Below are 25,141 nucleotides of genomic sequence, written 5' to 3' on the forward strand. Positions count from 1 at the left end.
ATTTTTAAAAAGATTAAGCACCACTCACTTCACTATATCATCTATGAGAAATATTGCTTCTAGCTAAAATTGAAAAGTCTTCTTAGGATAATTGAAAAATCTTGTCATGTAGTGGTTCTAGCCTAAGATTTGATAAATATGTACAACAAAAAAATAGTTGATATGAAGTAAGATGATTAAAGTAATTGTGTGTGTGGCCACTCTTTATCATCCATACCATTAGAGGGTCAAGTGAGAGCATATGATTGTTAATATTCAAAGTCCTAAAGTTGAAATGCCACTTCAAAACACAATCCTCAAAAGAACTCTAATATCACTAATAAGAAACCTACAATAAAGATGATGAAAATGTACATAGATATACAATAAAATGAGATAAGTGTAATTATTTTATCATCTATGTAGTAAAACTTTGAAAGAGTAGTCCTTCCAATATAAGGTGAACTCCAATTAACATATCCAATATGCTTTACAATAAGGAATTCATCACATTATATATATGGTTCCACTAAAGATAACTATTGTTATCCCATACATGCGGGATGCATACTTTTATTCTAAATTTACCATAAGGGTGACTTGTAAATTATATGCACAAAATATAATTCTGACTAATACCAAATACATCTATAAATTCATCAATAAAAGTCAACATTAATCAAAATATCTATCTTTTCAATCATCATCCTTAAATACCTTTCAAAATGACATAAAAAATTATATCGCACATTAATTTACTTTGTTCACATGTGAAAAAAAAAATGTTTCTTGGTCAATTTTGTATCACTCTAACTATACATCAATTTTTCATAGAGGATTTATATTGATGTTACAAAAGCTCAAGATTACCAAGGCGATGCACAAATTAAATTGGTATATCACTTTTATCTAAGTTGTATAGGATAATGATTTTACCTTGATTCCCAAAAAAATTGTATTAATTTAATGAAATTTATTTTGCAATAAATAAATTAATCAACTAATCTAATTTTTAAAAAATTATTGTCCATACTACATTTTTCACTTTTTCCCCATTATGTGCATTTATTGTATTATTTTTTTAAATTCTAGTCAATCTCAACATTGTTTCAACCTATGTGATATTGATTCTTCATACTCACATTCCATTAACACATATGACTAGATATTATATGCAATGCCTCTTATTGTAAGTATATATGATTTGAATTATTTTAGCAATTCAAAGGACAATACCGGAAGAAAGAATAGTGGTATTGTAAACACATAATAATCCATATGAAGACTTCTATTTATTCATGATATTAAAAATTCATATAATTATGGAGAATCTCGTAAGTGAGATGTATGACTGCAAATTCATCAAATTTGGACAAATTCGTGGAGGAGTTGTATGCCTGAGCTCATAAAAGTTGTGCAATCCATTAAATGAGATGAATGCCTATGAACTCTATACGAGGTGGGAAATCTTGTAGATGAGATGTATGCCCAAGAACTACATATACAAGATCTGATACAAATTGGCAATCTCAGCAAATGAGATGTATCTTCATATCATTCTATTGTTAAATTCAACTTGAGCCTTTTTATATATCTTCATGGAAGTTGAAATATTATTGCATTCACATTCTCATTAGAAGTTGAATAGACAACCCAAAATTGAAAGGTCAATTCTTGATTAAAAGCTCATTTAATTAGTTATCGACTCATTTGTGATCATACCTCCTTCCGAAAGAAGCAATGGGCCCCATTCCTGTCTCACCTTCCAAATGAAGAACGATTTTCCAAGGTCATAATTTTTCATGCAATTTTAGAGTGCTCCCCTATATCCAATCAAAATATTTACCTTGGATAGATAATGCATATTGATAAAATTCGTTTTCATCGGAAATGAAAATGAGAACTCTATGATGCTAGTCTTGCAATTCTTTAATTCTGGAAGATCATCCACTCATATAGTTTTCTTTCTTTTCAAGCACCAGACATTAAACCATTCATTTGAATTATTTTAACAATTTAGAGGAAAATATCAGAAGAAAGAAAAGTGGTGGAAGAGTTTAGTTCTCAAATCATTCTGATCAATATATCAGTATGAAAACCACATATTGTATTTTTTATGTCACCTTACATAATGTAATGATACATCTCATCTACTATCATATAGTTTCTACATGATTGCTCAAATTGCTTGGTTTCTCTCCTAGGCGGGTATTCCTTGATTTATTCTTTTGAGCGAGGGTTTGGATACACTAATATACCTAATTATTTGTTGTAAAATCATAAATTAATTCTGGAACTAGATATCGTTTTATCATTTTTCCACATGATGAAATATTTATGACACTTTCTTATGATTATTATATGACGACATCATTAACATATTACATAATGTTCTCTTATAATCATGTGTTATGTGATTGAAAATTTTGTCCTAATTTTTTAGAGTAAAATAGTGAAATTAACATTTTTCTCCCATCTTATGGACTTTTATGATGACATCCTTCTACTATAATTAGGGCCAACACATTTTTATGTGAATATCTTACACTTTCCTCTCATCAAACTCATCCCTTATAACATGTATGGAACATGTTATTGTTTCACAAGTTTATATATTCATGGATTAAAGTAAGAAAATTGATTAATAATCCTCAGCAACCCAAGCAACATGATCTATTTTTTCGTTCTCATAATGCTTTTTTTGGTGGGTTATAATGGCCAACTTAGTCACAAGTCCATAAGCCCTTCCTTATACCCATACAATCATTTTCATTTGAAAGTTAAAATAAAGGTGCTTGCAATGCTAAGATGATTTTGACACTTTTTTTTTTTTAATAATAATTGTGGCTATGAACCAAAAGATTCACAAGATGCACAATTTAGATATACTAGACCTTTGCATTTATTTTTCAATTCCCCTTCATCATTTCAAAGTGAAAAAAAAAAAAAAAAAAACCCATTGTCATTTTAGATAATAGTGCTTAAAGAAAAGATATTTAGTCTTGTTAAGATCAATAATAGGGTTACATATTTTATCTGTTGATGCTTATTGATGGGAATATAAAAACGGGAATAGGAATACCTATTCTAGAATACTTATTCTCAAATAGAGAATGGGGTTACGTATCCCTGTTCTTGTTTGGTTCATCCTGAATTTGATGCGGAATACACGGACTCAAAAATTTATGTTTTCTAAAATTAAAAAAATTGGAATAGGAATACATATTCCTATTCCATCTATTTAGGTGGATTACCAAATCCTCATTTTTGGGCCAAAATTGGAATACGTATTCCAATTTTTTTCCTATTCCTATTCTGATTTGGTGCATCCAAACAGAGAATTAAAAATTTCCAGAATATACATATGCCTATTCCAGTTGTATTCCCGTTGCCAAACGGACCCTAAAAGAAAAAGAAGAAGATTTTCATGGAACCACCGCGGCAATAAAAGTAGGAGCCATATCAAGGTATAGGGAATAAAATCTCGCCTTATTCTACCAAACCATAATTACCGGGAGCGGTTATCTATAATTATAATTAAATGGATCATCATAATCTTCAAGATTTATCAATTACTACATTGACCATTCTAATGTTAAGTCATGTTATAAGACTTAAACATCATTACGGTAAATAAGTATAATTTATAACTACAATAACGGTCATTATCTGGGACGATCTGTGTAAAGAATTCCAAATTGATATGCTACAAAATGAAATAATAATAATAATACAAAACAATCAGACAATGGCATTTTTTCATACATATCAGAGAAGCTGATAATACTGTATCATCTCCAACCAGAATCAACTTCGATGGTCTGCGTAAAGAATCCAAAACAATATATTATAAAATGCATGATTTGTACAAAACAATGAGACAAATTCATTTTCCATTCAACAGGGAAGCTGAAAATTCAGCTCGATTCAATATTCTTATCATCTCCAGCCTAAATCACTGTGATGATCTGCGTAAAGAATCCAAAATCAATATATAATAAATGCAAAATTTCTACAACAGAATGATAAAAATGACATTTTTCATTCAGAACAGATATAATGAAAATGCAGTTCGATTCGAGACTGTATCGTAAACGATTAACAAACAGAATCACAGCGATGATCCGCATAAAGAATCCGAAATTAACATACCATTAAATGCATGATTTCTAAGAAATAATGAGACAAATGCATTTTCCATTCATAAAAGAGAAGCTGAAAATACAGCTCGATTCGATACTGCATCATCTCCAACCAGAATCACTAAAGATTATCTGCTTTAAGAATTCAAACTTAAATATATTATAGAGAGCATGAATTCCACAATACATTGAGATAAATGCATTTGCCATTCATAACAGGCGAGCTGAAAATTCAGGTCGATTTGATGCAACCAGAATCCATCCAAATTGCATGCAAATTCATGCAGAAATAGTCCGAGGAGGAAGCTTAAAAGAATTAGCCCGATCATGCTTTAATATCATCGAGGTGATAAATTACATGAATGCGGATCGACAAATGAATAAAATAAAATAATATCTTTTAAACCTTCTCAGAAGAGAATGTACCAAAATCTACTCAAACTAACAAAATAATATCGGCTGAGCCTGCTCAGAAGAGAATGTACGAAAACCTAGTCAAAACGAAATCAGATCTACGGAACCTTCTCAAAAGAGAATGTAACCAAAATCTATTCAGAATAAAATAAGATCTGTTAAACACTCTCAGATGAGAATGTACCAAAATCCTTTCAAACTTCCTGGCAGATCACTCAAATCGCAAAGCAACAACCTACGGAAAGTTAAATTTCCAGAGCTTAAACTTAACATTCACGGCGCAGCTCTTATCTTGTATTTTCACAGCACGATCCGCCGCCAACTTATCCACGGTCAATTTGCAGCGCAAATGAACAATAACCTTGGGCAATTTCCATTCCCAAACCTCAATTTTCACAGGCACATCAGCTACGACATCCAGCGGCACATTTCCTTCGGCCTGCTGCGCATCCAAGCTCGATCTGAGCCCCTGCGAGAATCGAACCCGGGACCCCGCGAGAGTCGCCGTGAAAACACTCGTATTCCGGTGCCCCTGGTAAAAACCAGGAAAACCGCCGGAACAGAGCTTTCTACCGGAAAACAAAACCGCCAGCTGATTATCCTTCTCATAATAAACCCCGATCTTCTTGTTAGGGTTTCTCGCGCGGACAGTAACGGCGAATTCGGCGCTTAGGGTTTGATCTTTACCAAAACCGAACCTTTTCACGGCGATTCCCTGGACATCATACTTAGGAGCCTGGGGTTTGTACAGAAGGTAAAGGACGGCGCCTGCAATGGCGACGATCAGGATCAAAAGAAACAGCAAAGCTACAATCCAGCAGAAGCAGCAGCAGCAGTGATTCCGGCGCCGGCGAGGCGGGGTGAAATATTGAGGTCTGATAGGGCGCCTGATCTGCGAGGGGCCATTGTGCGTCTGCTGTTTCGGGTACTGAAAAACGTATGTTCCTGCAGGCGGAGGCGGAGGCGGCGGCGAGGATTTCCCTTTCGTTTCTGCATTCTCCGCAGGATAAATCCGCTGGTTTTCTCCCATTGCTAACTACTGCAATGAATCGATGAAGAGCGAATCCCCCCAGAATAAAAAAATCTTGTTTTTCGGATGAGAAGAATTGTGGTGTTCTTGAGGGTGGCAAATCTGGTGCGGAATGGCGTGGATTGAAGGGGAAGATAAAAGCATTTGGGTGTGGGATCACGCGCTTTCAACAAACACATCGGAATCAGAAATATATTTGACAATCTGCTCCCGCATTGCCTGCTGCCCTTCCTTCGCTGTCTTTTCCATTTTTTGACACTGACCGTTCGTTTCTTGTTTCCCGCACCGGGATTTGTATCTGCCGGAGCCTATGTTCTGCCGGAATCAGCGGCCAACTTAAATCTATTTATTTATTTATTTGGTTAGGGAGTCTCTACTTTGTATTGGTATAGTAAGCATTAGGAGAAATTTTTTTTTACTAAAATTCTACTCATAAGTTTCCAAATCAAACCATTTTTTTTTATAGCAGTTTTGGTTCTTAATTTACAAATTTATGCGCGACCACCACTTTGTTATATTAAGTATTTTTTATAGTCTACGATTTTGGTTTGTTACCTAATTACACTACAAGGAAAATTGTAGATACAAGAAGACATACATTGCCACAATGATATGGGCACCTAATTGCACTACAAACAAGGCATACATAACCTACCCACAAATAAAATTTAACTTGCAATATGCTTTCCAAGAGTCCAAGCTCTCCACCACTAGACCAACTTAGGTTGTATCAATAGTCAAAACCATTTTTAGCATTTTTAGCTCCTAATTTACAAATTTATGCACCACCATTTCTTTGTTACTTTTGTGCATTATGCATGGGGCATTTGTCCATTAGTAGTGGCTATTTTGACTGCACAATTGTTGAGACATCTTTAAGTATGTAATAGATAACACATAACTAAAAGTATCTTAATAACCAGTTTCTTCATTAATTTTTCATATATTAACAACTAATCATTTATAAACTTTTTTAGGTTCATTATTGACCCATTTTTGCACCACTATTGGTACATTTGTGTGCCGCAAATGAGATATTTTTCCATATGTAGTGGCAATTTTGAGTACGTCATTGTCAAGACATTTTTAAGTATGTGTTAGAGAACACATAGCTAAAAGTTTCATAATAAGTTTTCCATGTATCAAGAGTCACACATTTCTGAACTTTTCTTGGTTCATAAATTTGACTCATTTGTGCACCATAATTGTTACATTTGTGCACTACGAATAGGACATTTGACCATAAGTAGTGGCAATTTTTAGTACACCATTGTTGAGATGTCTTTAAGTATGTATTAGAAAATAGATAGCTAAAAATCTCTTAATTATAACTAAGAATTTCTTAATAAGTTTTCCATGTATCAATAGTCAAATGTTTATGAACTTTTCTTAGTTGATTGACCCATTTGTATACTACTATTAGTACATTTGTGTGTTGCACATGGGACAATTGTCCATAAGTAATGGCAACTTTGAGTACGTAATTGTTCATACATCTTTAGGTATGTATCATAAAAAACTTTGAAATGACTAATTTTAAACTCTTTGATACTTAACAAATTCTACATGGAGCTTCATTAATACCCAAAAACCACAAGATATCAATTAGGTAACTTGCAAATGAAGACAAACAAAAAAGAATTATTGAAACCCAATATATATCATAGGTTCTATGAATGTATGAAGTTAGCTATAACGACTACTCATTCACTTCTCCTAGTGTGATGACTAAGTTGCAATGGTGGCATCTTTATCGTCAAGACCCATTACAGTGTTATAGTTGAGTTTTCATAATGGGGACAAATTAGTACATAGTGTATTAATTATGTCATTATGGTGTACACTTATGACTAAGTTGTAGTGGTTGTTCTTTTATCATCAAGGTTCAAGTCTCATTAGGATGTTATGATTGAGTGATTAACTAGCTTATATATACCTATATATAAAATACACCAAGAGTAATCGTTCTTTAGGCACCTATTTTCATCAATCCCAACTAAGAAAAATAACCTTGGGATTAAATGAAATAGGTGCCTCAATAGCGATCTCTCTCTCTCTCTCTCTCTCTCTCTCTCTCTCACACACACACACACACACACACACACACACACACACACACACATGTATAAAAGCTAGTGCTAGTTACAGTGTAACAGGAAAAATATTTTTTTATTTTTCATTTTGATAAGGTTAGTATCAGATTACTGATTGATTTTAATTATAGTTGTATATTTTGTTAAAGTTGGTATAAACTTCTTCCTCAATTTTTTAAAAAATTCTATATGTAATATTTAATTTGAATAACTTTAAGAGTTGTTATTATTTTAAGGATATTATTAGGATTAAAGTAGACATAAATAAAAATTACATGCAAATATGACCAATATCAAAAAATAATAAATCACATACAAGAGAACACAAGACACAACCAATCCTTGCGCTATGTCCACCAACAACAAGTCCAATATTATTATTATCTAGTGATTACAATCTACAATCCCTTACAACTCAATACTACCTCAAGAAGCTAAAATCTCATCATACATTATGAAATCCCTAAACCTAAGCCATTTTATACAAGTTTTGTTGCTTACAAAATTAGGAATAAAATAAGTTATCCAATAGAAACATAGCAGTCAATGCTTTTTACAATAGTGAGTCATTTTTGGTTTTGAGGGTGTTGCCCCCAAAAACCCCCATGTGGATGTTGTCCCTTGACCCCACCATGTATTGGGATAGCAAGCACACTTGGGGTGTTGCCTATGAGAGGAGGGAGGGAGTGAATTAGTAATCTACAAACTTTAGTCCCAGCTGGATATTATTTGTTACTTTAAACCATACATAACAAAGTAATAAAGTAATGTTGAACAGTAATAGTAACCATGCACAAAGATAACTTATAACACCATATTTTGTTAACTAGGGAAACCTTGGCCAAGGGAAAACCCTGGTGGAGATGATACCCATTAGATAATATACTGATATATAAGTTCCTTGTTAGAGGATGGACCTTGTTAGGAGTCAATGAGAAAATTACATATAGAGAGTCCCTGTTAGGAGACTTTGAATCCCTGTTAGGAGATTTCAACCCTGTTAGGAGTTGTAGTACAATAGATGCAAGATGAGCCCACTGCCCAAACATGCACTTCTAATGACAAGAAGAGCTCACTACCCAAACAAGTAATCAAATTTTTGGAATGAGCTCACTTCTCTCTCTCTCTCTCTCTCTCTCTCTCTCACACACACACACACACACACACACACACACACACACATGTATAAAAGCTAGTGCCAGTTACAGTGTAACAGGAAAAATATTTTTTTATTTTTCATTTTGATAAGGTTAGTATCAGATTACTGATTGATTTTAATTATAGTTGTATATTTTGTTAAAGTTGGTATAAACTTCTTCCTCAATTTTTTAAAAAATTCTATATGTAATATTTAATTTGAATAACTTTAAGAGTTGTTATTATTTTAAGGATATTATTAGGATTAAAGTAGACATAAATAAAAATTACATGCAAATATGACCAATATAAAAAAATAATAAATCACATACAAGAGAACACAAGACACAACCAATCCTTGCGCTATGTCCACCAACAACAAGTCCAATATTATTATTATCTAGTGATTACAATCTACAATCCCTTACAACTCAATACTACCTCAAGAAGCTAAAATCTCATCATACATTATGAAATCCCTAAACCTAAGCCATTTTATACAAGTTTTTGTTGCTTACAAAATTAGGAATAAAATAAGTTGTCCAATAGAAACATAGCAGTCAATACTTTTTACAATAGTGAGTCATTTTTGGTTTTGAGGGTGTTGCCCCCAAAAAACCCCATGTGGGTGTTGTCCCTTGACCCCACCATGTATTGGGATAGCAAGCGCACTTGGGGTGTTGCCTATGAGAGGAGGGAGGGAGTGAATTAGTAATCTACAAACTTTAGTCCCAGCTGGATATTATTTGTTACTTTAAACCATACATAACAAAGTAATAAAGTAATGTTGAACAGTAATAGTAACCATGCACAAAGATAACTTATAACACCATATTTTGTTAACTAGGGAAACCCTGGCCAAGGGAAAACCCTGGTGGAGATGATACCCATTAGATAATATACTGATATATAAGTTCCTTGTTAGAGGATGGACCTTGTTAGGAGTCAATGAGAAAATTACATATAGAGAGTACCTATTAGGAGACTTTGAATCCCTGTTAGGAGATTTCAACCCTGTTAGGAGTTGTAGTACAATAGATGCAAGATGAGCCCACTACCCAAACATGCACTTCTAATGACAAGAAGAGCTCACTACCCAAACAAGTAATCAAATTTTTGGAATGTAGGTATTGTAACTTCTTCCTTAGTTTGATCTCTGATCACAAAATCAACTTCGCATATCTCGCTTTCACAAAAAGTTTGCATATCACAATATATCACACAATTCTACAACACTTCACACACCTTATCGAAAGATGTCCTTTGCATAAATACCATGCCTTTTCATATATTGATGCTAGGTTGGTAAGACCATAATACACTTTTCCAACTTAGAGTAAACATCTAGGATGTCGGCCCTAATGTGTTAAGTAATTATTTTGTAAACAAAATAATTCATTTCCTTCAATTTTGCTATCTTGTTTCATTGATAAAACATAAATATCTCTTTTTCATACAGTCAATACTAACTTCTGAGGTTATACACATCATCATCAACATGTATACTATCTCCATGTATCTTTGCTAGTCATAATATGATGTCAGTAACAAGTTGCATACAAAATAATACACTATTGTATACCAAATTCAAACTTAGACAATTTTCTAAGTACTAAAAGCTAAGTATCTTTATTTCCAAGTTTTCCTGCAAGCATGTACATCATGTGTTGCCATAAATGACAACAATTACATATCTTCATTAGCCAATTGTCAACACTACCCCTTGACTCCATCTTAGGAGTGATGCCCCCAAACCACCATAGCAGTAACCTAGGGGGAAACCATGTTGAATAAACCTCTAAGTCTCATTAGGCTCCACATTAAAATAGATATTGTTACAAAAAAATTTAGAGTTAGGAGTAGAGTTATGCAAAGGGTTACAATTAGATATAGTATTAGAAATATGATTAGCATTACAATTAAACTTAGATTTAGGGATAGGGGTAGGGTTAGAGTCTGTTAGTGTAAATACATATTTACTATTTACACTTACTTAAGTTTACTTAGGTTAATGCATTATTTTATTATTTTATTTTGTGAGACACTTAGGAGTTTGCACACCTTTTTGAGTTGTCATGTTGACAACACAGAAGTACACAACTCTATTTTAGCACATGTTGTCTACAACATTAATTTACGTGTTACACTGTTGAAGGCTTATCCTCTCATCATCGCACTTACTTTCGTGCTTAATGGAGGATAACCCATATCTGGTGGACATGTGCTTGGTTGTATGACTTATCATGTAGTTGATTCAGAGGTATTCTATATGCATCTTAGAGGCCTTTATATATAGGCACTCCTAGTGTACTTTTAAGGCATATTGAATTGAATACATTGTTATTCTGATCATACTCCTTTTTGGTCTACATTTGTGCTTGTGTTTGAGTTCTTAGTTCTTGGGTGAATTTTTTCCTAAGAAAAATTCTTACATGGTATCAGAGCTTGGAGATTTTCACATCACATAGTCATTTGAGACCATTGTTGCTTCAGCACCTTGGCCTAAATTCAAAGTACTACAAAAATTGGGAGCGTCTAGAGCCAGATATGAACTCGCCATTGCATCCAGAACACCGATTCAGTGAAGATTGACTATAAACCCGGCTACCTTAGCCCAAAGTCAATCATGAAGTAAAAAAAATTTGCAAATCGACACCCGAAAGCCCCGATTTTCAATTCGGGTATGGTCATTTGCAGATCTATTTGATTAATTTTTTGGGTCTGTAATTTAATTCTCTGCATTATTTTTTCAACTATTTTTTTTTGCAAAAAAAAAATCCCTTTGGGCAGTAGAAAATTTTTGTTTCAAAGACTCAAAAGTGTGTCACAATAGGTTTTCTTCCGCACTATCCCTCAAAAGGAGTTTTTCCATCTAAGGCTGGATGAGGAGACCTATTAAGAATGTGAATGGCACTACTAATCACTTTGACTTCAAGTGATGGATCTAGAGACTCGGCTTTAATCATGCAACTTGCCATGGACTTAAGAGTTCCAATCCTCATAGCTTAAAAATCTATCTTGTGCGGACTGAATGCTGGTGGATTCTGAAGATCAATTCCCTCAAGTTTGCAAAAGTCTATAAGTCTTCTGTTCACATATTTTCTTTCATTATCCATTTGAAGAATTTTGATGGCTTTCCTTGATTTGTGTTCAACATGAGCCTTGAAGGCTTGAAGCTTATCAACCATTTCATTCTTGTGATGAAGTAGTCCCAAGTGTATCCTAAAAAGTCATCAATGAAGGCAAGTATATAGCGACCCTAGCTGACTGTTGTCACTGCAAAAGGTCCTGTTAATACCATGTGAACCAACTAAAGAACAACTAGTGCTCTTGAAGACTTCCCTTTATGTAACTTCTCCTCTAGATGCATATCCACTGAACCTGTTGAACATTCACCTATGGAAAAGTTGATTGATGGTAGACCTTTGACCATTCTGTATGTGCAAAGTTGCTAAATATAGCAAAAGTGAAAGATGTCCATACCGCTCAAGCCATAATTGCATTGTTGAAGTTGATTGAAATAACAAGGCTTGTGAAGGAGACTTGGGCACAAAATGGGAGAAATAATACAACCTTTTTTCATGATTAACATTCCCTACTGCAACCAATGAATCATCTTTCAGACTTTGCACCTTTACTGAGTTAGGAAGGAACTCAACTCTATGTCCATCTCCAAGGTGAGTGATTTGGTAGATCGAGAGGAGATTAGAACTTAGGTTTGGAACATAGAGAACATCTTGAAACTCTCCATTTTCCATTTCCACATTTCCTTTCCCTTCAACTTTCATTTTAGTATCATCTCCCATGAGAATATATAGTACCTTTGACTGCTTCATTGAAAAAAAATACTCCTTTGAAGAACCCATGTGATAGGAGGCACCTGAATCAAGTATCCATTCCTTTGAAGAATTTGAATTATCCATGAGTGCTTACCCTTTGCCCTTTGAATCTAAAGAAGACCCTTTATCCTTATAAGCATTAGGTAGTGGAACATTATGTTTCTTCATGATAGAGATCAACTCATCAATATTTTTATGATAACACTCATGTTCTTCATGATCCATTTTCTTGCAATAGGCACACTTTTTATTCTCCTTATTGTTGTCTCCCTTCTTGTTGGAACTTGAGGAAGACTTGCCTTGTTGATTGGATTGTGGTGTTGTCTTTTTTGCATCCTCTGATTTGGTCTTCCACTTCTTATTCTTACCCTTTCCTTTATTTAAAGACTATCTAGCTGAATTTTGAGAACCCTTATTGTTGGCCACCAATGCTTTAGACTTAGGTGAATTGAGAATTCTCATTGATATCAACTTCTTTTCTTATGTATCCAGCAAATCAACATATTCATCAAAAGAGACTTTCTTATAGGTAGACCCTAATGTAGTCTTTGAGGTGTTATAAGAAGAAATAAATGTGGAATACTCTGATGGCATCTTATTATGAATAAGATAGATCAACCTATCATCTTTAATAGGATTCCCACAATTAGTAAGCTTTTTCCTTAGTTCATTCACCTTAATGATGAAATCTTGTATAGAATCAAATGACTTAGGATCTAAGGAGACAAGCTCATCTTCAATTTTGAAAACATCCTCTTCAGAAACTTTACCATATAGGTTTTCAAGGCATCACTTATCCATGGCATTCTTTCCACACACAATGGAAGCATCTCATTTCTAACTTTGGTATTGTTTCTTCCTAAGGGGAGGAACACCATTCTGCAGTCTTGGATCAGCTTCTTCATCGAAGCAGTCACTAGCAAGCATTCTTCTTTGGGGGGGGGGGGGAGCCTATCCTATCTCTCTTCCTCTTCTCATCATTCTCTTATGTATATATTGGATGTATATCATAATGGGGGGGTCTTGATTACTCCATCCATCCATACATCGTGTGTTTTTCATCTCTCTTTTTGGGGGAGGGTTTTTCCCATGAGGTTTTCCTTCTTTCCCTACTTTATGAGAGATTACATTTCATTATGTACATGGGTACCTAACATGGCCTAGTAGCTGGGACCCATCATGCACTTCATCCTAGTTTTCGTAAGCTTAAGGGCATTCCCCTAAGTTACACTTAAGGGGGGGTATTGGTGTAAATAAGTATTTACTATTTACACTTTACTTAAGTTTACTTAGGTTAATGCATTATTTTATTATTTATTTAGGTGAGACACTTAGAAGTTTGTGTACTCTCATGAGTTGTCATGTTGACAACATAGAAGTACACAACTCTAATTCAGCACATGGTGTCTACAACACTGGAGTTTGCATCATTCACTAAGTTGTCATGTAGACAACACAATTATTTGCACTCCCTTTTTAGCACATGTTGTCTACAACATAAATTTGCGTGCTACACCATTTTAGGCTTATCCTCTCATCATTGTACTTACCCCTGTGCTTAATGGAGGATGACCCATATCTAGTGGACATGTGCCTAGTTGTATGACTTATCATTTTGCTGACTTCTATGCATTCAGTCTTGTGTTCACATAGCTGCTTTCATTGTCCATCCTTAGAACTTTGATGGCTTTCCTTGATTTCTATTCAACATGAGTCTTGGCTAGAAACTTGTCCAACACTTCATTCTTATGATGAAGAAAGTAGACCCAAGTGTATCTTGAAAAGTCATCAATGAAGGCAAGTATGCAACGACCCTCGTTGACTGATGTTACTACAAAAGATCCTGCTAATACCATGTGAACCATCTATAGCACAACTAGTGTTCTTGAAGACTTCCCTTTATGTAACTTCTCCTCTAGATGCATATCCACTGAACCTATTGAACATTCACCTGTATAAAAGTTGATTGTTGGTAGACCTTTGACAATTTTATTTAAGCAAAGTTGTTGAATGTAGCAAAGGCAAGATGACCAAACCACTCATGCCATAATTTGATTGTGTTAACAAGGCATGTGAAGGAGACTTGGGCACAAAATGGGAGAAAGAGTACAACCTTTTGTCATGATTCACTTTCCCCACTGCAACCAATGAGTCATCTTTTATATTGTGTACTTGAACTAAGTCACGAAGGAACTCATCTTTATGTCCATCTCTAAGGTGAGTGATTTGGTAGATTGAGAGGAGATTAGAACTTAGGTTTGGAACATAGAGAATATCTTGAAACTCCCCATTTTCCATCTCCACATTCCCTTTTCCTTAAACTTCCATTTTAGTATCATCTTCCACAAAGATGTGTGGTACCTTTGACTGCTTCATTGAAGAAAAATCCTCCTTTGAAGAACCTGTGTGATATGAGGCACCTAAGTCAAGGATCCATTCCATTGAAGAATTTGTATTTGCCATGAGTGCTTGCCCTTTTCCCTTTGAATCTGATGAAAATTCTTTCTCCTTGTAAGCATTAGATAGTGGAACATTATGTTTCTTCATGATAGAGGTCAACTCATCAATCTTTTTATGATAACACTCATGTTCTTCATGACCCATTTTCTTGCAATAGGCACACTTTTCCTTCTCCTTATTGCAGTCCCCCTTCTTGTTGGAATTTGAGGAAGACTCACCTTGTTGATTGGATTGTGGTGTTGTCTTTTTTGCATCCTCTGATTTGTTCTTCCACTTCTTATTCTTACCCTTTCCTTTATTTGAAGACTATCCAGCTAAATTTTGAGAACCCTCATTACTGGCCACCAATGCTTTAGACTTAGGTGAATTGAGAATCCTCATTGATATCAATTTCTTTTCTTATGTATCCAATAGATCAGCATATTCATCAAAAGAGCCTTTCTTATAGGCGGACCCTAATGTAGTCTTTGACGTGTTATAAGAAGAAACAAATGTGGAATACTCTGATGGTAGCTTATTATGAATAAGATAGATCAACCTGTCATCTTTAATAGGATTCCCACAATCAGTAAGCTTTATCCTTAGTTCATGACAAGATCCAATAAGCTAATTGTTAAGGTGATAAGTAGGCTTATAATTAGAGTTAGGTTTTTGATTAGGGTTATAGATAGGATTACAATTAGAACCAACATTATGAATATGGTTAGGACTATGACCAAAATTAGTGTTGAGATTAGGATTATAGTTAGGCTTACATCAAGATTGATATTTAGACACAGTAGTACAGTTAAGCTTAGGAATTTTGATTGAGGAAAGGGTTGCATTTAAGAGTATGCTTGTAAGAATTATGATAAGGAGTGTGGTTAGGGATAAGATGATGATCATACATAGGATAAGTGAAGGCATAAACATAGGATTAGGGTTAAGACCAGGATTTCTCATTGAGTTAGGGTTAGATATAGAGTTATAGTTAAGGACACACTACCAATAGGACATATTAGAATTATAGTTAATGTTACACTTAGGAATAGACTTAGGGTAAGGGTTTTGTACTTAGGATAATAGAAGGGTTAGGCATAAGATTAGGGTTTGGACCAAGATATAGTAATTGAGTTAGACATAGATTTTTAGGGCTATTACTCCTATTATTATACTTTAGGTCAGTGTTAGGCTAATTGCCAGATTCATTTTTATACGGGTTCACTCTATTATAACCCCTATGATTAGTGTTATTGTGACACCTACATTTAATTATTTATAATGTACTCCCTCTCTCCCTCCCTCTCCCATCACTTTCCATTTTCTCAAGAGACTCCCCCTAATGACCCTCTCTCTCTCTCTCTCTAATCTCTAGATATAACCTATAATTTCTTTCCCTCCCTCCCTACTCTCTAGATACACCAACAAATCTCTCTTTAATCTCAATATATGCCCCATAATCGTCCTCCCCGCCCTCTAGATACACCCCCTAATCTCACTCTCTAGATATGCCCCCTAATCTCTCTCTAGCCCTCTTTTCTCTCTAAATACACCCCCTAATATTTTTATCTCCCTTCCTTCTATCTAGACACACCCCCTAATATATGAATATTTCCATGTTCTCTAGGTACACCCCCAATCTCTCTCTCTCTCTCTCTCTCTCTCTCTCTCTCTCTCTCTCTCTCTCTCTCTCTCTCTCTCTCTCTCTCTCTCTCTCCCTTCCTTCTCTCTAGATACAACCCCTAATCTATCTCTCTATCTCTCTAAAGATCCCCCTAATCACCCCCTCTCTCTATATATATGCCCTATTATCTCCCTCCCTACTCTCTAGATACACCACTTAATCTCTCTATCTATCTATCTCTCTCTCTCAAGATATGTACCATAATCTCCCTCCATTTTTCCTCTCTAGATACACTCCCTAATCTATCTATCTAGATATGCCCCCTAAGCTCTCTCTAATCCTCCTTTCTTTCTAGATACACCCCCTAACCTCTCTCCCCCCTCCCTTCTCTCTAGTGATACCCCCTAATATATAAATATCTCCCTAATCTCTAGATACACCCTTGACCTCTCTCTCTCTTTCTTCCTCCCTTCTCTCTTGATACACCAATTGATCTTTAGGGTCATGTTTAGGGTTTGGATTGGAATTTGGGTCAAGATTATAGATAGAGTTATGGTTAGAATTATGGTCAAGGTTTAGGATCTCCCTAATATGTAGATACACCCCCAATATCTCTCTCCCCCCAACTCTCTAGATACACCCCCTAATCTTTAGGGTCACTCTTACGGGTCGAATTGGAGTCTAGGTCAAGGTTATAAATAGAGTTATGGTTAGGACTATGGTTAGGGTCTAGGATTAGGATTTATATTATTATTACTAGAAATATTTAATAAGTGTCAGTGTTAGGAGAATTGTTGTGTTACATTCAATAAGTTTTTTAGGATCCATGTTATTAATATAGTTAAAGTTATTATTAGGATTATTTTTCCTATGTGGTTAATATTAGTTATTTTATGTGGGTTAGTACTATTAGGATACCTATGATTAGTATTAGTTATATTTCTATGCCTAGAATGTTATTATTGGGGGAATTGCAAAGTTCTATTTAGGAAGTTTATTAGGGTTTGTGTTATTATTATGGTTAATATCATTACTCTCTATTCCTCCTTGCTCTCTATATGTTGTTATAAATAGGAAATACTAAGAGGGGGGAGGGGCGGTTGAATCAGTATTTCACAAAATTTAGCCCAAAATTGGATACTTCAACAAATTTATAACATGCATAAGAAAGTAAATTAACTATGTTGAATAGTAAACATAACCATGCAATAAGAGAACTCATAACACCATATTTTGTTAACTATGGAAACCATAGCCAAGGGAAAACCCCAATGGTTATGGTACCCACAAAATGATCCACAAATCAAAAGTATCTTTTGAAAGATATTGACCCTATCAGGAGTCTATTACATCTATATAGTGTCTTGGTCTTTGTTAGAGGACTAGGCTTTGTTAGAAGCCTCAACCCTATTAGAATTTATTATATACAATTAAAAAATGTATACAATATGAGCCCACTTCCCAAACATGCAATGTACAATATAGTTCTTCAATATAAAGAGATAGTTACAAAAACCTCTTTATGATGTTGTTGATATCTTCAATATCAGATCTCGCCTTTGTTGTTGATTCACAAAATTTGTATTCCTTTGATCATACATCAGAATTCAAATCACATAACATTGCATCAATATCACATTTACATCACTTGATCACTCACATAGCTTCACATTCACAATGTTTCCTTTATACCTTGCTAATTTAAAATTATCCACTCAAACAACCTACGTACATTTATACACTTAACAAAATACAATATTAACTTTTCCCACTTAGGGTTAACATCTAAGATGGAAACCTTTGTTAATCCAAACCCTTCAAAGCTTTCAAAGATTTCTTTGTTCCCCTTCCAAAAGTGTGTTCCCTGAAACCTGTGTCTGAAAAACTTCTCTCCTCAATAATGACCCCAAAACCCTCTAATATAGAATCTAATTACCCTTTAGGGTTTCTGTCTCCACAACTCTAAAGTTATAATTATTTAAAATATTATTATTATAGAAATTTAAAATAAAATAAAACACTCTTTTTTTTTATAGAGGGGAATTTGTTTAAAAGTTTTTGTAGTAAATAAAATTTAAAATAATAAAATAGTATATATATATATATATATATATATATATATATATATATATATATATATATATATATATATATATATATATATATATATATATATATATATATATATATATATATATATATATATATATATATATATATATATATATATATATATATATATATATATATATATATATATATATATATATATATCTTTTTACATACTATGGGGGAGGATTGTTTAATGTTTTAATTAAAAATAAATAAAATTATAAAAAAAAAATTAAAAAATATATAATACAAACTTACCCCCCACCTCCCTAACACACTTATCTTTTTATAATCATCGGCGGCCTGCACAATGCAGTGTACACAGTGTACCTGCAGGTCTCTACACGGCTTATTAAAGATCGATGACTTAAAAGCCTGCAAGCAGCGATATTAAATCGCTTTTGAAAATTTGATTTTTTTTAAAGTTTTAATATTATTAAAGTTTTAATTAATAATATATATATTTATTAATTAATATTAATATATATTATTTAATAAATATTATATGTTATTTGATATGTATTAAATATTCAGTTCTAATCTATAAAATATTAATGAGTTATTATTAATAGTAATTTAAATTATATTTTAATAAATTGTTATTCTTAATTTAATTAATTGATTTAAATTATGATAATATTTAATTTAATTCTTAATTAAATTATTATTATTATTGTAATGAATTTAGAATTGATATGAATATTTTATATATTAATTATTTTAATTAAACATGATTTAATTAGAATTAATTAATAATGAAAGTTCTTTAAGTTATAAGTTTTATTTAATCATTATATTATTGATTTTAATAAATTCGTAGATTATTTTCTATTAATTTACCCGTGGAATATTTTAGAAAATGGACTTAAATCAAATGGGTAATTGGACCTTATAATTGAGTATAAGAATGGGGTAAGTTATAGGGGTAAACGATGATTCTTATCTACTTGAAAACTTACATTGAAAATGAAAACGAAACCTCAAATTAACTCAACGATATGATTCTCAACTTTAACCAAACTATGAAACTATATTGTTTTGCTTATATTGTCTATGCTTTGGGGTTTGGGGTTGATTAGATGTTGACCAGTCTAGGATGTATACCAGAGGCTTTGTCAGATTTCTATTATACCATTTATGTGGCTAGTTGTCATGATGTGTTATGTGATTCAAATTGAAATTATAGTTATGAGGTTTACTTTATGAAGCATTTATGTGTACTTGGGTGGGAGAACCATCCTATTATCAGGTTGCCTATTAAGGAACCGAGTTTGATCTTTAGGGTTGTTGTGGTATGGGACACAACTGTGGATTTATGTGTTTAGGAGAAGTTGTCTAGGTACGTGACTTGGGAGTGGCTTGCATAGGGGTCCGGGACCCAAAGTGGTCAGTACCAGGGTAACCTAATGCAAGTTATGTAATAAGTGATAATCTAGTAATTAAAATTTATGGGGGGAAACACACTAAAAAGATAAGTTAGAGATTTTTGATCTACCCATGCCTTTAGTGCTTGTATAGACTAAGGATGGGAATGAGATGAGTGCCTCGTCTTCTTGAGAGGGCTTTCTAGTTTCCATATGTGTGATGTTGAGGGTTCGGGGTTCATAGTAACCAGTCCAGGGTAACTCAATGCTTGAGGGTCCGGGGTCTATTAAGAGATCAGTCTAGGGTAACTCAAGCAGCCATGTGATGACACTCCCTAGTATGTAGCCTGAGTCTCCTCTGTAGATTTGTGTATCTCTGGTAGTGTACTTATTGTTGGATGTGGTGTATCTATTGTCGGATGTGTTTATTATGGTTATTTACTTTCATTGATGATGATTGTTGATTCATGGTTGTTGTACTTTTGACGTGTGGCTTTTGACTTGAGATGATTATCTTTCGTTGACTTTATCTTATGATCTTGGTATTTGGTTTATACTTGGTTCGTGTATGATGTTTGGTTATGTGGTGTCGGTATTGGTTTGAGTGTTCTTACTTTTGGATTATTTTATCTTCTTGAGTAGCATGTGTTACCTTTGAGGTAGTTTGGCTATTAGGGGTACCTTGCCTAGGAATGTTTTATGTTCGATAGCCGTATGTGGATCGTTCTTTATCTTCCCTGCACGGTGGGAGTGGAAGCCTGACTAGGTAACCACGCGGTCGGGAGGTAGTGCCTTCTTACCATTTGGGTCTCCCTTCACATTGCTAGCTGTTGGATGTTCGTTGCAGAAGATGTACCTTTATAATTCTTATTTCTTATCTCAGAGACTTCTTTTCTAATGATGTATATATGTTATCATATATCCTGGTGTATTGTATCTATTTTCACATACCGTGCGACATGTGTAGTGGATGTTATTTAGTGGATGTACTTTCATTGTATTATATATACTTATGCTTTGCTTATGCGATTATGTATCTGTTACTTCTTTATGATCTTGAGACATTGTACTTGGAACTTAAACTAATTAATTTAAAATTATTAAATGTAACTCAACGTAAAGGAACTCTTGAGGAATTGAAACTGTATCTATATTTGCATATGTGTATTTGATGTGTATGTTCATATTGCTTCCGCATTAATGTTATCTTGATGTTGTTTAAAACTTTTTTTTTTAAAATAGTTCAGTAAACATTGTAACATGTTAGGTTTAATTCTCTTGGGTTCCCGAGCGGGGCGTTACAGATGGAATCCCTAATTAGTTAAGAAATTTTTTCCTAAAAAAAATAACTCCTTAACCTAAAATATCCACTTCCTCGTCATGCTTTTTTTTATTGCTATATAATTAGTCATCTAACCACAACTCTGTTTGCACAGTCTGTATAGTCCTATACACTCGCATATGTCATCATCGTAGTATCAAGGAGTCATATCTAACTTCTCATGTGCCCATGTTAAGCATGTGAACCTTACCAACCAAAACTATGTATGTTCTGCCAAATAAGTTGTATGACACTTAGACTATTTTCTAAGTACACATGCCATAACTTCATCTTTATGATTTACCCACTTTATATGACTGATATGTTTCCATAAATGACAACATTAAAATGTATAACATAGCTAAATTTTCAAAAATCTTCCCCTTTGGCATTGATGGCAACATAGGGAAAATTGACTAAGTCCCAAAAACAAAACTTCTCAACATTGGCCTTGACAAAATTCCAAAACTATGGATCATTACATATTTACTATCTTTTCTTATATCTCCTAATTACATTATAACTCCCTCTTTTATTATGATTCTAACTTTTATTACAACTTCTACATTATACACCCCCCCCCCCCCACCCCCTACACCTTCTTCCCCACATACATACATACATACATACATACATACATACATACATATATATATATATATATAGATTGTGTGTGTGTGTGTGTGTGTGTGTGTGTACAATTTTCCTTATCACTCCACCTTTGACATTAATGACAACGATGTCAAAACTTGTGTACAAGTCAAAAATTTCTACATTAACTTCAAGGTTTTGTTTCAAAATGGAGAACTCCATGTCCCATTTGTCCTTAATTGCATATGCAACTCTCAAAAATACACATAGAGCATAAGAAGCTATCTCTATTGCATCTAAATCTATATAGGCAAACTTTTCATAAGATACCTTCACTAACAGGCATTCTTCCAACTACCTTTGTACAAGATCAATATTCAATCCAAGATATTCCCTTAACAATGAAAATCACTTCAACTTCATCTCCTTTTGTAGCTCCAATATCTTGATTTCGTCATTAATTATTTTCACTCTTCTCTCTAGATCAACAATCTTGACTGAGGGATTTTGCACTTCATTTCCAAGTGCCTCTAACTCCCTAAGTTTGGTGCTCAATTCATTTGAAATATCCCTGATTAAAGTGTGTGCTCGAACACACTACTCATGAACTATCTTCCCTTCTACTAGACATTATCTCAATTCCTTGATCTTTTCATTAAGGTTCTTCAAAATTCCTTTGATGTTATCACTAAATTTCCTAAATAATTCTACACCATGCAAATTGTATGCCTTGATAGTAGCTATATATGACAAGGTGGTTAACTCAGTATCAAAATCTTGAATTACAACATTTTCTCTGTCCTATGATTTGGTTCTCCCATCCGCATTGCACTAGTACATTTGAGGTCATTTTTAGACCAAAATTTTTTACCATTTATTAGATTGGTCGAACTATGGAAAGGGAAAATATGTTTTTTGTCTTGGGTGGTTAGTTTTATGGTGAGAGATTTTCATTCAAGCATTTAGTAACATGAATTTTCATTTTATGGTGAAAGATTTTTTTTTGTAATCTCACGTAGAGCTCTTTCAAATTCTATAAATACCTAGATAGAAACAGAAGGCTTTTTCAAGGTTGAAGCCATTAACAACCGCAACCACCTTTCCTGAGGTGAAATAATCATATGTAATGGCTAGGGCCTGTATTATGCTTTCTAGGTCATTAAGATGGAGGCTTTCACATGCTTTGGAAGACGGTCTTTGTTTCAGGAGGATGAACTAAATATGGCTTCCAAGTCAAACTTTGGGTTGGTGGGAGATAGATCCTCCATTTTTAACATTAGTTTTCTTCCACCCACTTAGACACCTTTCATTAAAAATGATATATTGAGGGAATTTGGCAATGGGGCTGCATTTAAAGCTTTTTATGTTGACAAATCAAGAGGGATTTTGTGTGTTATTTGTTTCATCCCAACAAAGGGACTCAATTTTCCACATCAAGCACTAGGGTTTTAATGGTGTTGGTATGATTATGCAAGAATGGTCTCTTTATTTCCAATCTTTGAGTTTTAGTGATAGGTTTGTGCCTTTCTAGATTCACCTTCCTAACCTAGCATTGAAATAATGATAACATGAGGTGATTGAGTTTATAACTTATCAAATAGACATCTATTTAAATTGGACTCTTTATTCTGCCATGACAAGTAATTTTAAATTAGAGTGTGCTATGTTGGATATGAATTCCCCTATTCTAGAGAAAATCATATTATAATCTAAACTTGGCTTTTGGGATCAGACCATCTTTATTGAATCACATGTAAATGTTTGTCACAATTGCCATTCTTAGGATATACAAATGATATATGCACTTCTGGAGTTTCTGGCCAATTGACTAATCTGCAGCTCCATTTTAATGTTGTTATTCAGTAGATGGAGAAAAGTTCTATTAATTCTACTCTTCCTCCATTTTTACTTGTGGATCAAAATATTTCTTTGCCTATCAAGTTGTCTTTAGTTTCTATTTCTTCCCCTGTAAAGATTTCTCCAAGAAGTTCATTTAAACTAATCATCACCACTTGGATTATTAGTTTTTTCTATCGTCCATCTTCTATTAAGATCTCTATTCATAACATGCACTTATTTCTTTATCTAGATTTTGTTTCTTCCTTGTTTTCTAATCCTCATGCAGCTGTGTTTTTTAAATCTCTCAATTGATTTTCTCCCTTGGTTCTTATATATCAGTGATATTTAAGCCTTCCTCCCTTTTCTCCATGAAATAGAATGCTTTTCCAACCATACTTTCTTATTCTAGCAGACCCAAAGAAGTATTCAGGAGGAAAGTTCAATATGCTCACCTATTCTAAAGATGGATTTGGGATGCCTAAATAATTTTATGAAGGAGAATTTTGATATGTCTAGGGAGGTACATTTTGAGAAACAAAATCCTCAAAGTAAAAATTAAAAAATTACATTTTGAGCAACAAAATCCTCAAAGTAAAAATTAAAAAATTATTCTCTTCTAGTGGAATAGAGCTTCCTATATTTCTGCCTCATTCTGTATACTTCCCAAGAGAGCTTATTTTATTTGTATTTTTGTTCTTTGTGCTTTTTCTCTGATCTTCCTATTGGCATGCCTACTTTTGTGATCTGGCTATTAGTGCAGCAATACAAAATGTCTTATAGTGTTTTTCATTTCCTTAAATAATAAGCAATTAGTTCATGATTTCATCATATCTTATAGTGGAACAACTACAAGAATCTTGGGTAAATTGCTTGCTAAAATACTTTCTCATATAGGACACTCAATAATGTGGGCTAAGTGGTGGGCACAAAGAGGAACAAGAAAGGATCTTTGCAAGTGCAGGGTGCAGTAGAATTCAAGAATGAAATTGAAGTGATCTCATATATTTACCATAAGAATCTAGTTAGGCAAATTGGCTTTTGCTTTTGGGATGGAGAGAAAATTCTTTCTTATGACTATGTGCCTAATCCGGTTGTGCTTCTCATTATTTTTTGTTACATTGATCATAAATTAATGTTATTTCAAATAACTACAGAGTTACTATGAATTACATTCAAACGAATTTAGATGCAGTACTCAATTACGTAATATGGCTATT

At 33.7% G+C, this 25,141-nt stretch overlaps 1 protein-coding gene across 1 annotated transcript; it reads right to left on the minus strand.

Annotated features, from left to right (window-relative positions):
* Positions 1 to 4,423: 4,423 nt before the first annotated feature.
* On the minus strand, positions 4,424 to 5,841 carry LOC149537153 (NDR1/HIN1-like protein 6). The gene has a single exon (XM_089807253.1). The coding sequence runs from the start codon at positions 5,563 to 5,565 to the stop codon at positions 4,771 to 4,773; it is 795 nt and encodes a 264-aa protein (XP_089663379.1). The 5' UTR covers positions 5,566 to 5,841; the 3' UTR covers positions 4,424 to 4,770.
* Positions 5,842 to 25,141: the final 19,300 nt, after the last annotated feature.

The sequence above is a fragment of the Cupressus sempervirens genome, chromosome 10 (genome assembly GCF_028749045.1).
Source record: "Cupressus sempervirens isolate cs-2001-9-10 chromosome 10, ASM2874904v1, whole genome shotgun sequence".
In the NCBI taxonomy this organism is placed as follows: domain Eukaryota; kingdom Viridiplantae; phylum Streptophyta; class Pinopsida; order Cupressales; family Cupressaceae; genus Cupressus; species Cupressus sempervirens.

What these genes read in the sequence shown, in the direction of transcription:
- LOC149537153 (XM_089807253.1), bottom strand. Translation starts at nt 5,565, where the DNA reads ATGGGAGAAAACCAGCGGATTTATCCTGCGGAGAATGCAGAAACGAAA.